This window comes from Astatotilapia calliptera, chromosome 19 (assembly GCF_900246225.1).
Source record: "Astatotilapia calliptera chromosome 19, fAstCal1.2, whole genome shotgun sequence".
Classification (NCBI taxonomy): domain Eukaryota; kingdom Metazoa; phylum Chordata; class Actinopteri; order Cichliformes; family Cichlidae; genus Astatotilapia; species Astatotilapia calliptera.
This window is the reverse complement of record NC_039320.1, coordinates 2,577,881-2,593,922: the sequence shown is the minus strand read 5'-3', so window position 1 is coordinate 2,593,922 and position 16,042 is coordinate 2,577,881. Positions and strand designations below refer to the sequence as shown.

Sequence of the window (16,042 nt, the reverse complement as noted above, 5' to 3'; positions counted from 1 at the left end):
CCAAAGTTCAAACAACACTAGATCAACTATCTGTAACGCCACTGGTCGTACTAAACTAAACATACACGTTCGCCTCATGTTACAGAAAGAGACCTGGAAACTGACTGAGAATTAATTTGCAAAGTAAGGAACCCAAATGGCAGTTTCACATAAAACTTAGTCTATTTTTGAGATAAAAAGCCAGAATGTAACTAATGTGGTTTTTAATCCAGTTATACTGAGCTTTGTTTTATACCACTCTTCCTCATCTCACATTGAAATAGAACTTTGAATAAGGTGACATTGGTGATGGTGTTATATTTGCGACTGGTTTACTTAAAACACTGGTAAGAACAACTGTTGCTAGGCTGAAAAACCTGCAGACGGATGCTTTGTAAAACGAAAACTCCTTCATTACACTTGGCAGCTCTACTGTTTATTCAGTTTTACTGATTTAGAGCTGCATGTCACGGACAAACTTATTATATTGCACTTTTCCAGCAGTGGAAACGGTGAACTTATTAGCTCAAACTTAAACTGTGGTGTAGAAATTCACAGCCTAGAAATCCAAAAGGTATATCTACGACCTGTAAATGTTGTATCCTGTATGAAACCTATAAGACTTTGTGTAAAAAAACAAAACAAAAAGATACTAGCGACCTTTAAAGCTCTCATTTATTCGAATTGAATTCGAAGAATAAAAGGATGGTGTTGATATTCTTTTCTGTCTCGCTAATATTTGACAAAGGCGCACAACTGTTTTCCTTTGAAGCTCACTAAATTCCCATTTCCTCCCGACTGATGACAGGCCTCTCTGTACTTGTGGTCCTGTGGGACTGAGGTCAGTCGGTTTCCTCACTTCCTCCACCCGTTCAACTGGACACAGTCGTGCTGCCTTCAGGTGCTTTGGGAAATAAGATACTCACATTCCATCACAAACAAATCTCTGAATTCGACATTAAACCCAAAACGGGGAACTTGGCGTCGTCTTAGTGTATGGAATCAAACATGAAAATAAGCAAGGCTTAGAAAAACAACTCCTTATTGTCTAAGGCATTTAACCCTAAATCCCTCCGCAGTTTAGTTTTGAAACATCCAGTCCGACCTACAAAAATATAACTAAGCAGTAACACCTACCATAATGTAATGTGTCTATTTGTAGAATGTAAACTGATTCTAATGATTTTAAACTACCACACACACAAACACGTCAGAAACATTTATAAATGTAGCTGTTATATAACTTTATCCCACACTGTTATGGTTTTAATTTAATTCAGATAATGTGGGGTTTAAAAAACAACAACTAGTATTTGTAACGCAATTTCTGATTGCTACAGTTGAGTTGTAGTACTAGAAAACACACTGTGTTTTATAAGGATAATTAATACATTTTGATGTTGGTCAAATAATAATAACTTTGCAGAGAGACTGAAAATAATCAACAAAATATTTATTAATAAAAGCAATTTAACTGCAGGCTAAATCCTATGACAATCTCTTACTTTTTATTAAGGTTGTTAAGTAGTATGTTGCACACAAAAGCTTCAATCTTATTCCTAAGAGAAAAAATATTTTTCTTTGATCTTTCTTGAATCACCCAGTCGAACAAAGAAATGCCATTATTAGGTCGGTTGACCGACATTTTAGAATAATTTCTAATGTCGGAGCTCAGTTGGTGTCCGTGAAGGCAGCATAATCCAGCCCAGCCGCTGAGTAGCCATTTTGGTCCCACCTAAAACAGACAGACCCGCTTCACTTTGGGCCGCCGGAGATGGAAGAAACCGAGCCGACGACGAGTATTTCAGCTACCTGAATCTTTTGAATCACTCCGAGAATTATCCAGAGGTGACACTCGACGCCATGGCACGGTTCTAGACAGAGTGGTTTTGTGGAAGAAAAGCCTGTGGCGATTTTTGGAAGTGGCGACCGACAGCGCCTTAACGTTATTATAGTTAGCTCCAGTGACTCAAACCTAAACGGACAGACGGACACTGATTTCGTTTCCCTGCCGAGTTTAGCACAGGCCATGCACGGTTTGTACACGCCGTGTAAATGCTGTAAGAGGGATTGTTATGCTCTTTAGTGAGGGTTTTTCCTGCCCATAGCTGTTCAGGTGCTCGACTCTAACACGTCCGGTCTCGTTTGAAAATTGTCACGATCCATGCTGAGACTGTTTCTCCGGAGGAAGCCGAAAAGCAAAGCAATAATTTCATTCTTCGGCTGTCGGGCTGAAGACTGTGTATTTTGGACTTAAAACGGCGACTGGCTGAGGAAGAAGGAATAAAAGATGTCAACAAAAACTCCTTTACCTACAGTCAACGAGAAGGTGACGGAAAGTGTAAGTAGAAGGGGGCTGTTTTTTCTTGGGTTGTTTTCTTTAAGTACATGTAAAAATATCACGGGATTGCCAAAAAAACGTAGATCCTCAATAGCTTTTTGCTGCCTTGTTAGACCGGATGATAGATGGTTGTTTCACACTTGGTTGGTAAATCGTAAACAAGCATATCTTCTACGTCAAACACGCCTCTGTTAATGAGTGTTAGTAATGGGCTTTATTTGCGCCTTGGTGTGTATTTTTTGTTGGTGTGTGAGAAGTATCGATATGACTGTAGGTAATTAGACTGTACTAAGAATATTCAGGCCCAACGGTGAACAAAACTACAGTACTTTGCTTGCTGGTTCTGGCAGGCAACAGTAGTTTGTCTTCAGCCTGTCTATTGGCTCCCCCAGCTGTCGCTCAGAGGTTTCACCCGTTCAGCTTCCAAATAAGGGCCTCGTGAGTCCGCCCCTCGTGACTAACAGAACCTCCGGTGTGAAGGTAGTGACAATGTAGCCATTTGAGCTTCCGGTCGGGATTTTCAAAATTAGAATTGAACTAAAATGGAGAACTTAAGCGTACTTAATCATAAAAGCTGCAAAATGAGCATAATGTATATGCAGGATTGGTCAATTTGACTCTCCGCTATTTTTCTTAATTTCAAATTTATTTATATAGTACATTTAAATAAACAGAAATCACCAAAGGGCTGTTTTGGGGTTTTTTTTGTTTTTTGTTTTTTGTTTTTTTTTGTTTTTTTTTGTTTTTTGTTTTGTTTTGTTTGTTGTTGTTTTTTTTAAAGTATACCTATAGTTCTCTCCTTTTTAAAGTGGAAGTGACTATAGTGGAAATTTTTAGGCACTCTTTAATAGACCTCAAGCCTTGTTCCACTGAAAATCAAATCTTTACTACAAAATTTAATGTCCTGAATATTTTAGCTGCAAAGTTTTTATTTGTATTTATTCATTTTATTTGATTTTTTTTATGGAAGACTGTGTGTATCCTGGAGGTCTTTTGCAACTTATCTCCCCTACGCTTTTTCTCTGTCACACATTTACCCCCCATATTCCATGGGTACAAATATGCAAGAACTACCACCAGATTCTTATGACTCATCTGAGTTGCAGTATAGACCGGGATGGTGATAAGGGTTATACTGCACGAGAGAAGCATGTGGGTGATAAGACGCCAGAGAATTCTGGTGATCTATTACTGACCAGCAGGCACTGAAATACTAAATCAGTAGAGGCAACAGTAAATACAAGGGCTCATTTCACGTCACAGGGATTAAAAGGGAATTAATCAGCATTTTAAAACATTTTTGTTGTAAAGTGCTGATAATTTGTTTTTGTTTTTGTTTTTTTTTGGGGGGGGGGGGGTCTAAGACCTTTTTTTTAATATTTGTATATGTGGACAGAAATAAACACCTCATATCATTTGTACTATGTGGTACTGTGATTGGCATTTTTCTAATATCTTCATAGGCGCTGACGTTGATTGGCAAAAGATTAAGCAGTACCAAATAAAGTGTTAGGGGCAGCTCTGGAAGCGTTAAAGGTTTGTACGAAATTCGATACTGGCGTTTTCCTCCGTTTTGGCAACAATGAGAACGGAGCCGACAGGAAGCCTTTATTATGAAAGCCTATCGTCTGGTTTCCGGTTTGGGTGTGTCTGGCTGTCGCAGGCTTGACTGGGATCAGTGGCTTCCCCCTCCTGCCGTCTCCCTCTCTGTGTCTCTGCGGTTATCGGGGCTCTGAGTTGGGAAAAATCTGGTGTTGTGGGAATCTCTGTGGGCATCGTCAGCGGGGCGCAGTGCTTTCCTGTCGAAACATGACTGGCTCCCAGGCAGCCAGGAGACACCGCAGCTTTGTGAGTAACCAATAAAAAGGGACTTTTTGTTGTTGTTGTTCTTGTTTTAATTCTTACAAGTTGTTAGCTGGAAAAATAACACGATGGTAACACAGGTGGATGTTTTCTGTGTGGTTCAAAGATAATGAAAACTTCATCTGAGTGTTTCCACTGCATTTGTTCCCAGTCTGTCTCTGGTATCCAACAGTGACCTTATCCTAGTTGATGGTATTTTTATCTCCTCTGCTATCGCTGTAGAAGTCCTAAAATATTCCTGTAGTGACTTAAAAGTATGTCTGTGCTGTTAAAGTGACCTTATAGACTAGAATAGAATAGCACTTTATTGTCATTGTACATGTATAACCAAATTATGGGTTTCTTACTGAGAGTTGCTGTGTTGTAACTGCTCTGATACTTTTTAATACTCTGCAGTGTTAATTAAGTTTTAACTGACCTTGCCTTGATATGAGGTGCAATCTGTGCACAGTTTCTTAAATGTTTAATTTTGCAGCAACTACACGTCTGTTTAATTTCCCACTTTATCAGTGTCTCTTTCTTTTGTCTGCTTAGTGAATGGGGTCAGCCAGGTTAGGGACTGTAGGGGATGGGGAGAACCGGGTGGGGCAGAGTGCATCACTACCCTTAATGAGGCTTTGGTAAGGTGGTCGATACTGAGGCCACACTTAGTATCTGCCAGATTGTTGTTCCAGTTTTTGGGCACAGCACCCAAGAATTGATCCATCTATCAGCTGTGCTGTCAGAGTACACCACCTCAAAATCACAAGGCTGTGCAGTTTCTCTTTGATTACATGATAACGATGCGGGGGAGAGTGTGTTAGGTTTTCTGTTTGTTTGCTGCGTTCCAGAAGTATCCCGAGCAGAAATGTGGTTATCCAAAGTTTTACTGTTGCAAAATCTTAAAAGCTTGGTGCAGTGTAGTCCAGTTAGCCACTACATGCTACTACAACCTGAATAATTAAAACAAAGTTTAATCTGCCAATCTCAACAAAAACAGGAAGTCACCGCTTCATAAAAGCAGAATTTCGATTTGGCTAGATTATTTTATATTTCACAAGTGTACCTTATAAAGTGGCCTGTGATTACTTATTCCTGCAAGACTGATGAGATTATTTTGTTTAAAAAGTATTGTAGAATTTTTTTAAATTGCTGTCATAACATTGTCTGTTTGTGATACATACAGCGGCTCTGCTTTAAAATGAGCAATGTGAATAAAATAATTTAAATTTTCTTTTTCATTAAGACTATAAATTGTTTGTGGAACACTTACAATTTGCCCTGTAATCCTAATGCTTACAGGGCACACATCATGATGCTGCCGCATGTGTAATCTGGTGTAGCCTCTAACCAAGGAGAAGGTCCCATCTCTGTGCAATTAATGTCATTATTGTGTTTTATCACCACTTTTTTTTTTTAATCTAACACTGTGAACCCCTCTCCACTTTGTACTCGACAGCTCAGCGTGCTCATACAGAATCAGGAAATGTGTGTAGAGGCACGTTTCTCCATCACCTCACTTCTGTTTTTAAAGTGGCAGTTCGCAGGTTTGAGATGGCACCTTGTTAACCCAAAACATTTATTAGAATGAAAATGTATGAAGAAAGAAGTCGACTGGAATTAAATGACTAGTTGATCAATTGCGCTCAGAGCATATGCAGAGCTTTGTGTGGTTGTTGTATGTAATCGCCAGCAGACTGAGCGGTAGAAACCACCATTATTGCCTCCCCCCACCCACATGTGCTGTGTTTTCCATGACATCTCTCTTTTGCTAGCCTCAAAGTCCTGACATGAAACTTTGACCAGGTGAAAACATTGGCAAGAAAAAGGAACACTTTTCAGGGTATCAAGGGTTAGCTTCAGCTAGTTAGCAGAAAACGCCAAATATTGGTGTGCATATTGTTTAAACTGTTTTAAAAAGAAGTTGCAAGGAGACGTTGTTGGTTTTCAGATTCCTCTCTGTAGTTTCTACCACTGGTGCTGTGGTAGCACTGTGAGAAGGACCCTTATGTTAATGGAACTGTTGTATGCCCATCAAAGGATATGCTACTTTTTTCAGTTTTAGTTGATTGATAAGGACATTCTGTAAGCATGTGACAAAGCACTGCATTGGAACAATATCTCTAACAGTGAATTAATGGGTAGTTTAGCAGCTTCTACCCCTTGCCCACCCTCCCCAAAACAATAACAAATAAATCTGTGTCCAAGGACTTGATTAAGTGGCCCTGAAATTCTTGGCCACATAAACAAGAAGCCAAGTGACTGTTATGTTCATCTCTTAATACCAAATTATAACTAACAGCCTTGTCATGCTCACAATTTACAAACTTTACATGAATCTAATTATGATTTCAACATATTCTATCCATATTGACATTATTTAAAACTGATCATGATGTTCATATTTCATAGTTTTGGAGAAAATGCAATAATTAAGTTGGTTTAAAGAAGCATCTAAAAGGAAAGCAAGTAGTGGTGTTTGCTATGCACCAGTGGAAAAATGTGGGGGAAGGCAGGTTTGCTGCAACCAGAAAATGAAAATAGGCTTTTCGAATAAACGTAGCATGCAAGCACTCAAACATGGTGATGCATAAACCTGTTCAGTGCACTTATGTGGACTTAAACCTGTAAGGAGAGACCGTTAGTGGTGCTGGCATTATCCACATTTGGCTTTGTGCATGGTCCATAATATTACACATTTTAGTGACGGTTGAAATTGATTTCTTTTTTGAAAAATGCGATTAATGGGTTCTAATGTCACTTCAATATAAACAGTATTTAGTGGGACAATATTTGACTAACATTATTTAGCTGGATCTTGTTCAGCTAATATAATAATAATAATAATAATAATAATATTCATGGGAATATCTGTACTTTTGGATGTTTGGTTGATGAAACTCTGAAACTGCTGGGATAAGCACAGAGTTTATCAGCCATCTGTGGCCGCTGGAAGAAAAGCTTACTTTCTTTGTGTGCATCAGAACTATAAATATCAGTAGTGTTTTTTTCCTGCTGAGCCGAGGTGCCACAGCAGGTCAACATGAGTCACCATTGATTACAAGTAGATGTTGCAACACATAAGAGCCATTCAACAGCCAGTGCTTGTCTAACATTGTGCCTTTTCCACAGCACACCTCTCACAGCAATGGCCGTCAGGAGATCAGCACACGCTCAGGCCGGACGGGCGTGCGTCCGGCCCGCAGCTCCGAGGAGCCGCAGCAGCCCCACGTAGGCAACTACCGGCTGCTCAAAACCATTGGCAAGGGCAACTTTGCCAAGGTCAAACTGGCCCGACACATGCTCACCGGCAGAGAGGTAAGATGTACAGTGATGCTGACTATTTTTGTTCTCTCTCTTTAAGAAAGGATCCAAAACAGTACAAAGCTTTACAGATAAAAAAGTTTTTATCACTGTTTGCTTCTCCCTCACGCTGCGAAATAGCTGCGGTTAAGGAGCTGGATGTCTTTGCTGAGCTCACACCTAATTTGTATCTCAGTTCCTCTTTGATGGTGACCTGTGTGTGTGTTTGTGTGTGGCAGTGTCTCACAAACTGTCAAGCACTAACATTGAATGTCTGGTCAGATTTGTAATTTTGCTTGCCTGTTTTTCAGTTAGATTGATCCTGATTTATAATACTGCTTTTAGCTTTAGTTTTTACAATTTAGAGCCTTGAAATGCATTTTTCATAAATGTGTATGTTATTGGAACATAAAAACAGTGCTGCCAGCTTTGTACACCAACCCATTCATCGCTGTAAATCTTGTAGGCAGTAATGGTTGTTTTCAGTGCAGTGTGTAGCAGCTGAACATTTGATTTGTTCATAATTGATGAGGAGAAAGGGCAAGCGTCTTCTTAATGCAGCCTGTGACATTTAAGGAAAGGAAGCGTCTCTGCTGCCTTTGTCCTCTCTGTTCTGTAGATAATAATTTGGCAGGTGCATTTAGACATATTTTTAACTCAAAGAGGATGTTGAAACTATTTTATAACCCTCCCTGTTTAGTTTTCAAGTCTTAAAATGGCAGTTTGGAAAAACATCAGCATCACGTTCCTTTTCTCAGCTCTTTTCTTTCTCGTTTTTGGTTTTTGTTTTCGGTGCCATGTTCCTCTTCCTCTGTGCCACACTTCTCCTCTGCTATTATTTGCCACTTAGCTAACTTTCTATTTTTTCCCTCTCTACAGGTGGCAATTAAAATAATAGACAAGACACAGCTGAACCCAAACAGCCTTCAGAAGGTAATTTACCCCTCCTTCCCTTTCTCTCTCTCTCTCTCTCTCCTGTTATAATGTGGCAGAACTCATTTACTAATTCATGAAGCACAACAGATTGCGTATTAATTGTGTAAATGGGAAGCAGGGCATTCTGAGACTGAGCTATGTTCTCCATAGAGCTTCCTGGGGTGAATTAGGAGCTTCTTTTTATGATTAGGTATAAGGCTTTTGCTGCAGTAAAGATCACTTTGTTCCAAGTTGCCTGATACATGTTTCAGACTGAGGCCTTTAAAAAGGGATTGTATGGTTTGTTGAGGCTTGTTTTCTTTGATTTTGAATTTGCTTGAAGAATTCTTAGTGGAACTGTTTTAACAGGCTTATAAGATATAGCTGTAGATTTGTCCCATTTGAAGGTTTTTAGATGGTGGTTTTCCTGATGTGTTGGAAACAAAAATAGTTTGGTCTTTTTTGTTTGTTTGTTTGTTTGTTTTTTCCTCCCGCTACCTTTTCCCAGTTCATGTTGCATGGTTGTCATGGAACTTGGGAGCCACGGTTTGGTTTTCCTTGTTAAATCAACCAAATCAGGAAGTGGGCTTTCTTTTAAAATGCAAATTTCACAGACTGAGGGTGAATGCCTTTTTTTTTTTTTTTTTTTTTTTTTTGCAGTTTAGTGAATGGCAGTCTAACTTTACAGTTTGAAGTCAGCGAGTTGAGAGTGAGCTGCCCGTTGCAGTGTTTGTCCTTTTCCTTTTTTGTTTCTAATCGTTAGCAGTAGAAATGTGTGTGCGTGGTCGTTTTGATCTGTGCCGCCGTGAGTTTTGGTTCTGTCTCTGGGCCTGGAAGTGGTTTCGGGGAAGTCGGAACGATATCGACTCTGCTGCAGCTCCCGAGGCCCTTTTTTCTTTTTTCTCCCCCATCGTTAGACAGATAAGAGGGGATGAAGCGGAGCAATGCGGCTGCAGCTGGTGGTGACGCTTATGATGTCGGGTGTTGATGTTGAGCTGGACCCTGCTGCTCGGCTCCTCTCTCCCTCATCCCTCTCAGCAGTCGGCCAGTGGTTTTCCATCAGTTTTTCCAAAGCTCCATTGATTGCGGCCTTTGTATCTCAGAGGCCCGGGCCCTTTGGCGTTGGCTGTGACACTACGTTGACAGAAAAACACTGAGTCATGACAGCGCTGTTCACAGAAACACAAAGCGTGAGGCTTTTGTTGGCAATCCTTGTTGTTTTTAGGTTACTGCTTTGTCACACTCAAGAATAAAAACTCTTTTAGGTGCTTGTCAAGTTATTTTTCCTACTGTTCCACAAGAGATTTAGATTTATTTATTTTTTTACTGTTTATTTTAAGCAATTGGAACGAGCTGGGAAAAGAAGCCACATTTAAAGGCTTTTTAAAGTCTTTTCATGACTGACACATTAAATGTTCTCATTCCTGTCACCTGATGCCATTTATAGGCTAACTGTCTCGTTTTTTTCCCACTTTTTTTTGTTGTTGTTGATTTTGAGTTTTAGAGTTAAAGGAAATCCTGACTTGGCCTAGATAATTGGAGCAGTAATTGCGTGAGAAATGAATCCAGCAAGATTCATAATAAGGAGGACCACTCCTGTTAAAGGAGTCATTTTTGGCCTAACCCTAACTCTTTTGGCAAACTTGAAGCTCAGCCATTTATACAATAACTTAGCATAAAGAATGAGGATGGGGGAGATGCTGGTTCCTGCCAGCTCCATGCTAACAGGACCTTTTTTTTTCTTTTAATGTATTAGACAATTAGAATATATTTAATTGAGCCATAGCAGGCCTGGTAGTTGCAAGGGTAGCTGTTTTCTCCTTTTGGTCCTTAAGCTAAACTAAGCCACTGTGTTGTAACCACACTTGTAAACCAGCTCACAACTGCATAAGATGAGGGCTTTGAAAAGGTAATTATTGTATTTTTTTTGTTTGTTTGTTTGTTTTAACCAATCCTTCAAAAACAGTAAAACCTAGTGGATCATTAGACTTAACACCACCTACAGAAACAGATGGCTGTTTCTTTGGCAGCAAGCGAGCAGGGATCTAGGTGAGCACTAAGAAACGCAGTACATGTTTATGTCACTGGCCAGTGTGTGTGTCATCAAGGTGTTATTGTTTTTTTTGTTTGTTTTGTTTTTTAATAAATATATCTGGCTTTCATAAGAGCCAGAATATCCTCTGTTGTATAGTCGTACTACACAACTAATTTGTTAACTTTAATTATAAGTACTGTGCTCTGTTGGAGGTTGCTGAAGTAGTTCATTTTTAGGAGCTAAAAGTCATCCTAGGCTAATGCCCAGATCTTCCTGTCAGACATGCCTGGGCTTGTCTGGTCATGTACTGTAGGGAGTGTAATTACATGCCATTGTTATGGTAATGATATTCACTATAACACTTTTATATCACACAAAAAAATCATACCGATGTTTTAAGGAACAACGCTGGGAAAAGGGTGGAAAAGGCACATGACCCTGACTTGTTTGGATTATTGCCTACACCATGGGTGTCGAACTCCAGACCTCAAGAGCCGGTGTCCTGCAGGTTTTAGATCTCACCCTGGATCACCACACCTGAATCAAATGATTAGTTCATTACCAGGCCTCTGGAGAACTTCAAGACATGTTGAGGAGGTAATTTAGCCTTTTAAATCAGCTGTGTTGGATGAAGGACACATCTAAAACCTGCAGGACACCGGCCCTTGAGGCCTGGAGTTGCCCACCCCTGCCCTGCACTGTGCCTGCATTTGCACAGAAGGACATCACAAAGAGTAGAATATGGTGTCAACTTTGTAGCTGATTTGTTGCACTTTGCTCCAGAAATTTGCATTTAAAATGCACCTCTGTTGGAGGTATCTGTAAAAGTTCAGTGGTATTTCTTTAAAAATCCAGAGGATGATTTAAATGGAGCATCATCATTAATCTCAGAACTGACTCGGTCCATCTGACAGGAACCTGAAGACTATCCATCTAAAAGTACTGTTACATCCTCATCACCTGTGCTGTAGTCGCAGCAGTTTTATTTCGCAGCTCCTTCTTTTCAGTAGATGAGTCATAAGTGAGTTTCTTTCAAGAACTGCTAACATCCGATAACTTAATCAAATACACGGACTGAAAAATAAAGTTCCTGAATGTGAGAGCATGTTATCAATGACATTACAAAATGCCACAAAGACGAATCCACTGCTAAAGAGATGCATTTTAGTTGTGAAAATGAGTGTTATTTAATGTAATTTGTTATGGTTTTTGTGGACTTGCTTATTAGAGTAAAGTTATGTGTTTTTTAAGTGTTTACTTCTGCAGTAGTAACCAATGGGCACAGAGCCACAGACAGCCTGGATGAAGATTAAAGGGGGTGGGTCTTTTCATTGGCTTTGTTGATCATGAGAAAAATATCCAAAAATGCCAGCTGAATCTCTTGAGTATTTTAACAGCCGACTGTCATCGCACAGCTCCAAGTTTGTCAATGTGATGACGTTTTTCGGTTCAGATGGGTTTTGAATGTCTGGATCTCTTCTATTTTTCTTTGCACAAGTCTTACCTTTGAGCTGGTGCTGGTGAAACAGCCAACCTGCATCAGAGCCAGCACCGCTGTGTCCTGACCTCTTATGTAACTGAAAGACTTGGCGAGAGGCTGATAGCGGTGGGGGTGGAGGGGGTGTATCGTCTCTGAAGCCTAAATGTTTATTTTCAGCCTCTGTTCTTAATAGTTTGGCGGAGATGAGTCGACATTCACATCTGTCACCGGCTCCTGGCAAACTGCTTCCAGCTTCCCGCTCTGTTCTTGTCTTTCTGTCCTGATTCAACCTGCTGTGGTGGTCTTGTTATCCTTGTCAGGGGTCAGGGTGGGAGTATGATGCTTGGAAGTCTTGATTAAATGTAAACAGTGTTGGTAAGAAGCTTAGTCTGTGACAACGTCCAGTGTCAGGTTTGTTTTTGCCTTTAGTGGTTGGAGGATTGTTATTAAAAGCTTTTAACATGACGTTTTTTCCATGAAATTTTTCCTGAGCTGTCAGTAAGACTTAGTTACTGGCACTGAAGAAGAATCAGTTGGATGTAAAAGAATTTGAGCCAAATGTATGAATCAAACTGGTTCACATAAGACATTGACAACAAAACCTCATAATATCAAAAAAGTAAGAAATGTCATTTTTTTTAAGAGAAAGAAGTGCCTTCAAAAAGTTACTGGGGAGAAAGTTTTTTTTTTTTTTCCCCAGTATTGTTTTATTTGTAGGTTTTCAATCCTCAAGAAAACTATCTTAGTCACTTAAGTGTTTACATAGTTTTAGATGTTGGGAGCTGTTAAAATGGGGCAATCGTGGCTCAAGAGTTGGCAGTTTGTCTTGTAATCGGAAGGTTTCCGGTTCCGGTCTTGTCCTTGGGCAGGACACTTCACCCGTTGCCTACTGGTGGTGGTCAGAGGGCCCGGTGGCGCCAGTGTCCGACAGCCTCGCCTCTGTCAGTGCGCCCCAGGGCAGCTGTGGCTACAATGTAGCTTGCCATCACCAGTGTGTGAATGTGTGGATGACTGAATGTAGTGTAAAGCACTTTGGGGTCATTTACCATTTAAAATGGAAACAAAAAGTAAAAGTTTTTCAAAAGTAGCTCCAAAATTGAACCAAAAGACTCCCATGTTAAAACATAGTTTTAAGGGCGAAGCTAGACTTATCAACCATTTTTTTGTAGATCCAAACTTCATCTACAGATACAGCTCATTTTAATAATAACCTAACACTATACACTCATGTCCAAATATGGTCACACGTGGCTCCAGGAACCAACATGGTGACGACCAAAATGCTGACTTTAAATCTTTAAAAAATGGCACTTAGCCACCGCAACATAAGCCACTGGTTTGTTACGTCCTTCTTTTATATGGAGACTAAGGAAAGAGAATTGGAGAAGCCAGCGTTCAAGTTTGTTTTTACCACTGGTGACTTCTCTGAATCTCATAAACATGGTGTGATAGTAGCCATTAATTTGAACCATAGTGTTATTCCTTCAGGTTGATTTGTTTGCCCGGATGAAAACAATAACCGTGGAGCTTTGAAGGGACAAAATAAGCCCACTGAGGAGGTGAACTTAACAAAACACAGTAAAGTAAAACTGCCGTCGGGATATATTTTCTCTTAGCTGAAGTAAACAGCCGGGGTCGATTACCTCAAAAAGTGCACAGACATCCATCGTTCTTAGCTGAAGTTGCAGGGGCTGTAATCTGATTTGATATGACTCAGCTCAAAGCGTCTAACCTGGTGGGATGAGAGTTTATAAAGAAAACATCCAGTAAATGATCTAATGTAGCACCCGTGAGATTTTGTTTACAGGCCTCAGATCTGTTTTAATTGAGGCTGTTTCAATCTAAACAGAAAAATGCAGCAACTAAAAATGTAGTCTGACAAAAACTAGTTTTAGGTGTGACTTCACCCTCGAATTGTGTGTCATGTGGCCTAAAGGTTCCTTGTATAGATCATAAGATGGATTGCGTAATCAGGACAGCTGTGCATTATTGCAGCGGCATGACTGGATCACCAGCAGGTTTGAGTCCTCGACCTAATAGCTGTATTATGTGGTGAATCAGCCCCGTCTCTCCAGAGTTTTTCCACTAATTCTGTTTACTGCGTAACATACCTGACAAAGTATTCCCATGTACTTGTTGGCGTGTTGTGTTTAGAACCCACCCAAGTTTCAGAAGGCTTGTATATGCTATATAGGACAGCACAGTTTGTACCGAAGTCTTCACAAAGTTACACAGAAAAGATAAATTGAGATGCTTCTCTGTCGCTGATGAGGTTGTTCAAAGCTGCAGCAGCTTCTCTTCAGTAAGAAGGAAAGAGTTCCTCTCTGAGCTGCAGTGAAGAGGTTTCCACTGTCACACAGAAAACCAGCTTAGATTTATTCCCCTGTACTTTCAGAGAGCTCAGGAGAGTATTTTGAGTATAATGACGGGCAGATCAGGGTGTAATGACAGTGAGGAGACCTCAAGCTCACTCCAGTGCTCCTCTTCCTCTCGTCATCTTTGTCAGAGGCCAGACAACTCCTGCATCAGTTCGTTTTTCTGTCTTTTAATTTTTTTATTTTTGGGGGGGCTTCTCAAAAAATAAAAAAACTCCTTAAGGCCTCACTAACTGGAGTTCATAATATTCCCTTCAGTCTCTGAGCAAGGAATTACATGAAACTTATTATCCAAGTCAACAACTGCCCACAGCTGGAATTCTCTACATGATCTGAACATTTAAAATTACTGTTAATCGTTTGTTTTTGTTTGTTTGTTTTGTTTTTAAGTATAGGGGATGCAGAGTTGATAATAGAATGTATTCTTTCCGAAATCTGACAAAAAAGAGCGAATCCTTTTAGATGTAAATAATTAGTGAACCTACTCTGTAGTCACCTGTGAGAAACCTTTATTAATATTTCAGATCTTATTATCCAAGGTATGAAAGGAAAACCAAGAAATCTTGTAGGGGAAGTTCTAACAAAGCCGTACTTGGAGCGTTTACATTTTCTGTGAACTAAGAGGATTAATAATAGTCAATTATTCAACAACTGGATAAATATTAGACTTGTGATGCAGAAGTGATCATCTGTGGCAGAAACTGTAATGACTGAATGATGTATTTTTACAGTCACAATTTCTGCTGCTATGGGTAACTATGCAATAGGTGTCATTGATACAGTGCACCATGTTTTGCCACCTTACAGTTTTCAAACTGGACTTCCTGGTTCATATTTCATGTTTCATTGCCTCTCTGAATTTTCAGCAAAAGTGATGCTATAAAGGATCCTTTATGGTGCTGCTGAAACATTTCTTCATTTATGGAAAAGATGACAGTTTTATGTAATGAATGTTTTATAGGTTTCCACTTTTTAGCCAAAAAATCTAAACGCAGTGGATAAATCTTTCCTGAAACATGTACTACTTCATTTGATTGAAGACTTTTTGTGTTTTCGGGCTGTCCAAGATCTGTTTGTCAGCAAGCGAACCAGCACATTGGGACTTCTCCTGCCTCATGAAAGATTGATACCTTGTTTTATATTTTTATGGAAGAGAAGAAAGTGAGGTGTAGTTTTCAGCAGCTCAATAATAAATCCCATGTGGTGCTCTTTATGCCTCCTAAAGCGAAACACTAAAAAGGATTTTTGGCCACTAAAGATCTCCTTGTCTGATCACTCTGAAGCATAATGAGGAAGCATGTCAGCTAAGTGTCTTCCTTTTCTGAGGGATGGAGATCTGACACCACATGTTGAACTTAGTTTAGATTACCTTTGCCCGTCAGTGGCTCTGAAACCACCACTATGTTGCAGAATTTCCTGTAATCCTGTCACTGTGTCAGCAGCAGCGACATAATGACCACATTTCTTTGACAAATATGCTGAGGATGTTTAGTAGAGACCAGAGCTTGAAATGCCATGTTAGCACTCAGGAAAGCAGTGTTAATAATAGTTTTAAAAAGTCTTAATATATTAAGAATGGTCACACATTTTGAGAATGTGTTCTTAAAAATGTATTAATGCACAGTTTGGGGGGGCTTTCGGAGTTTTTCACCCCTCACTATATGAACAAAACCAGTGAGCCACATCTCTTAAACCTATGCCCAAATAATCATGTAGTTCCACTAGTTTGTCGTCATGATTTAACTCTAATGCTGTTGTCGTGTGTGTGTGTG

At 39.8% G+C, this 16,042-nt stretch overlaps 1 protein-coding gene across 20 annotated transcripts in view; it reads left to right on the top strand.

Moving 5' to 3' along the window:
• The first annotated feature begins 1,650 nt into the window (after positions 1–1,650).
• mark3a (MAP/microtubule affinity-regulating kinase 3a) overlaps positions 1,651–16,042 on the top strand; it is a 45,796-nt gene continuing 31,404 nt past the window's right edge. For 5 of the 20 annotated variants that reach the window (XM_026152308.1, XM_026152311.1, XM_026152309.1 and 2 more), the window contains exons 1-3: positions 1,653–2,320; positions 7,295–7,480; positions 8,345–8,398. In XM_026152308.1, the coding sequence (XP_026008093.1) occupies positions 2,270–2,320; positions 7,295–7,480; positions 8,345–8,398 (291 nt within the window). In that variant the 5' untranslated portion in view covers positions 1,653–2,269. Of the gene's footprint in view, positions 2,321–3,962; positions 4,169–7,294; positions 7,481–8,344; positions 8,399–16,042 lie in introns of those variants that run through there. The other 15 variants (XM_026152321.1, XM_026152317.1, XM_026152318.1 and 12 more) reach the window with 6 other exon arrangements.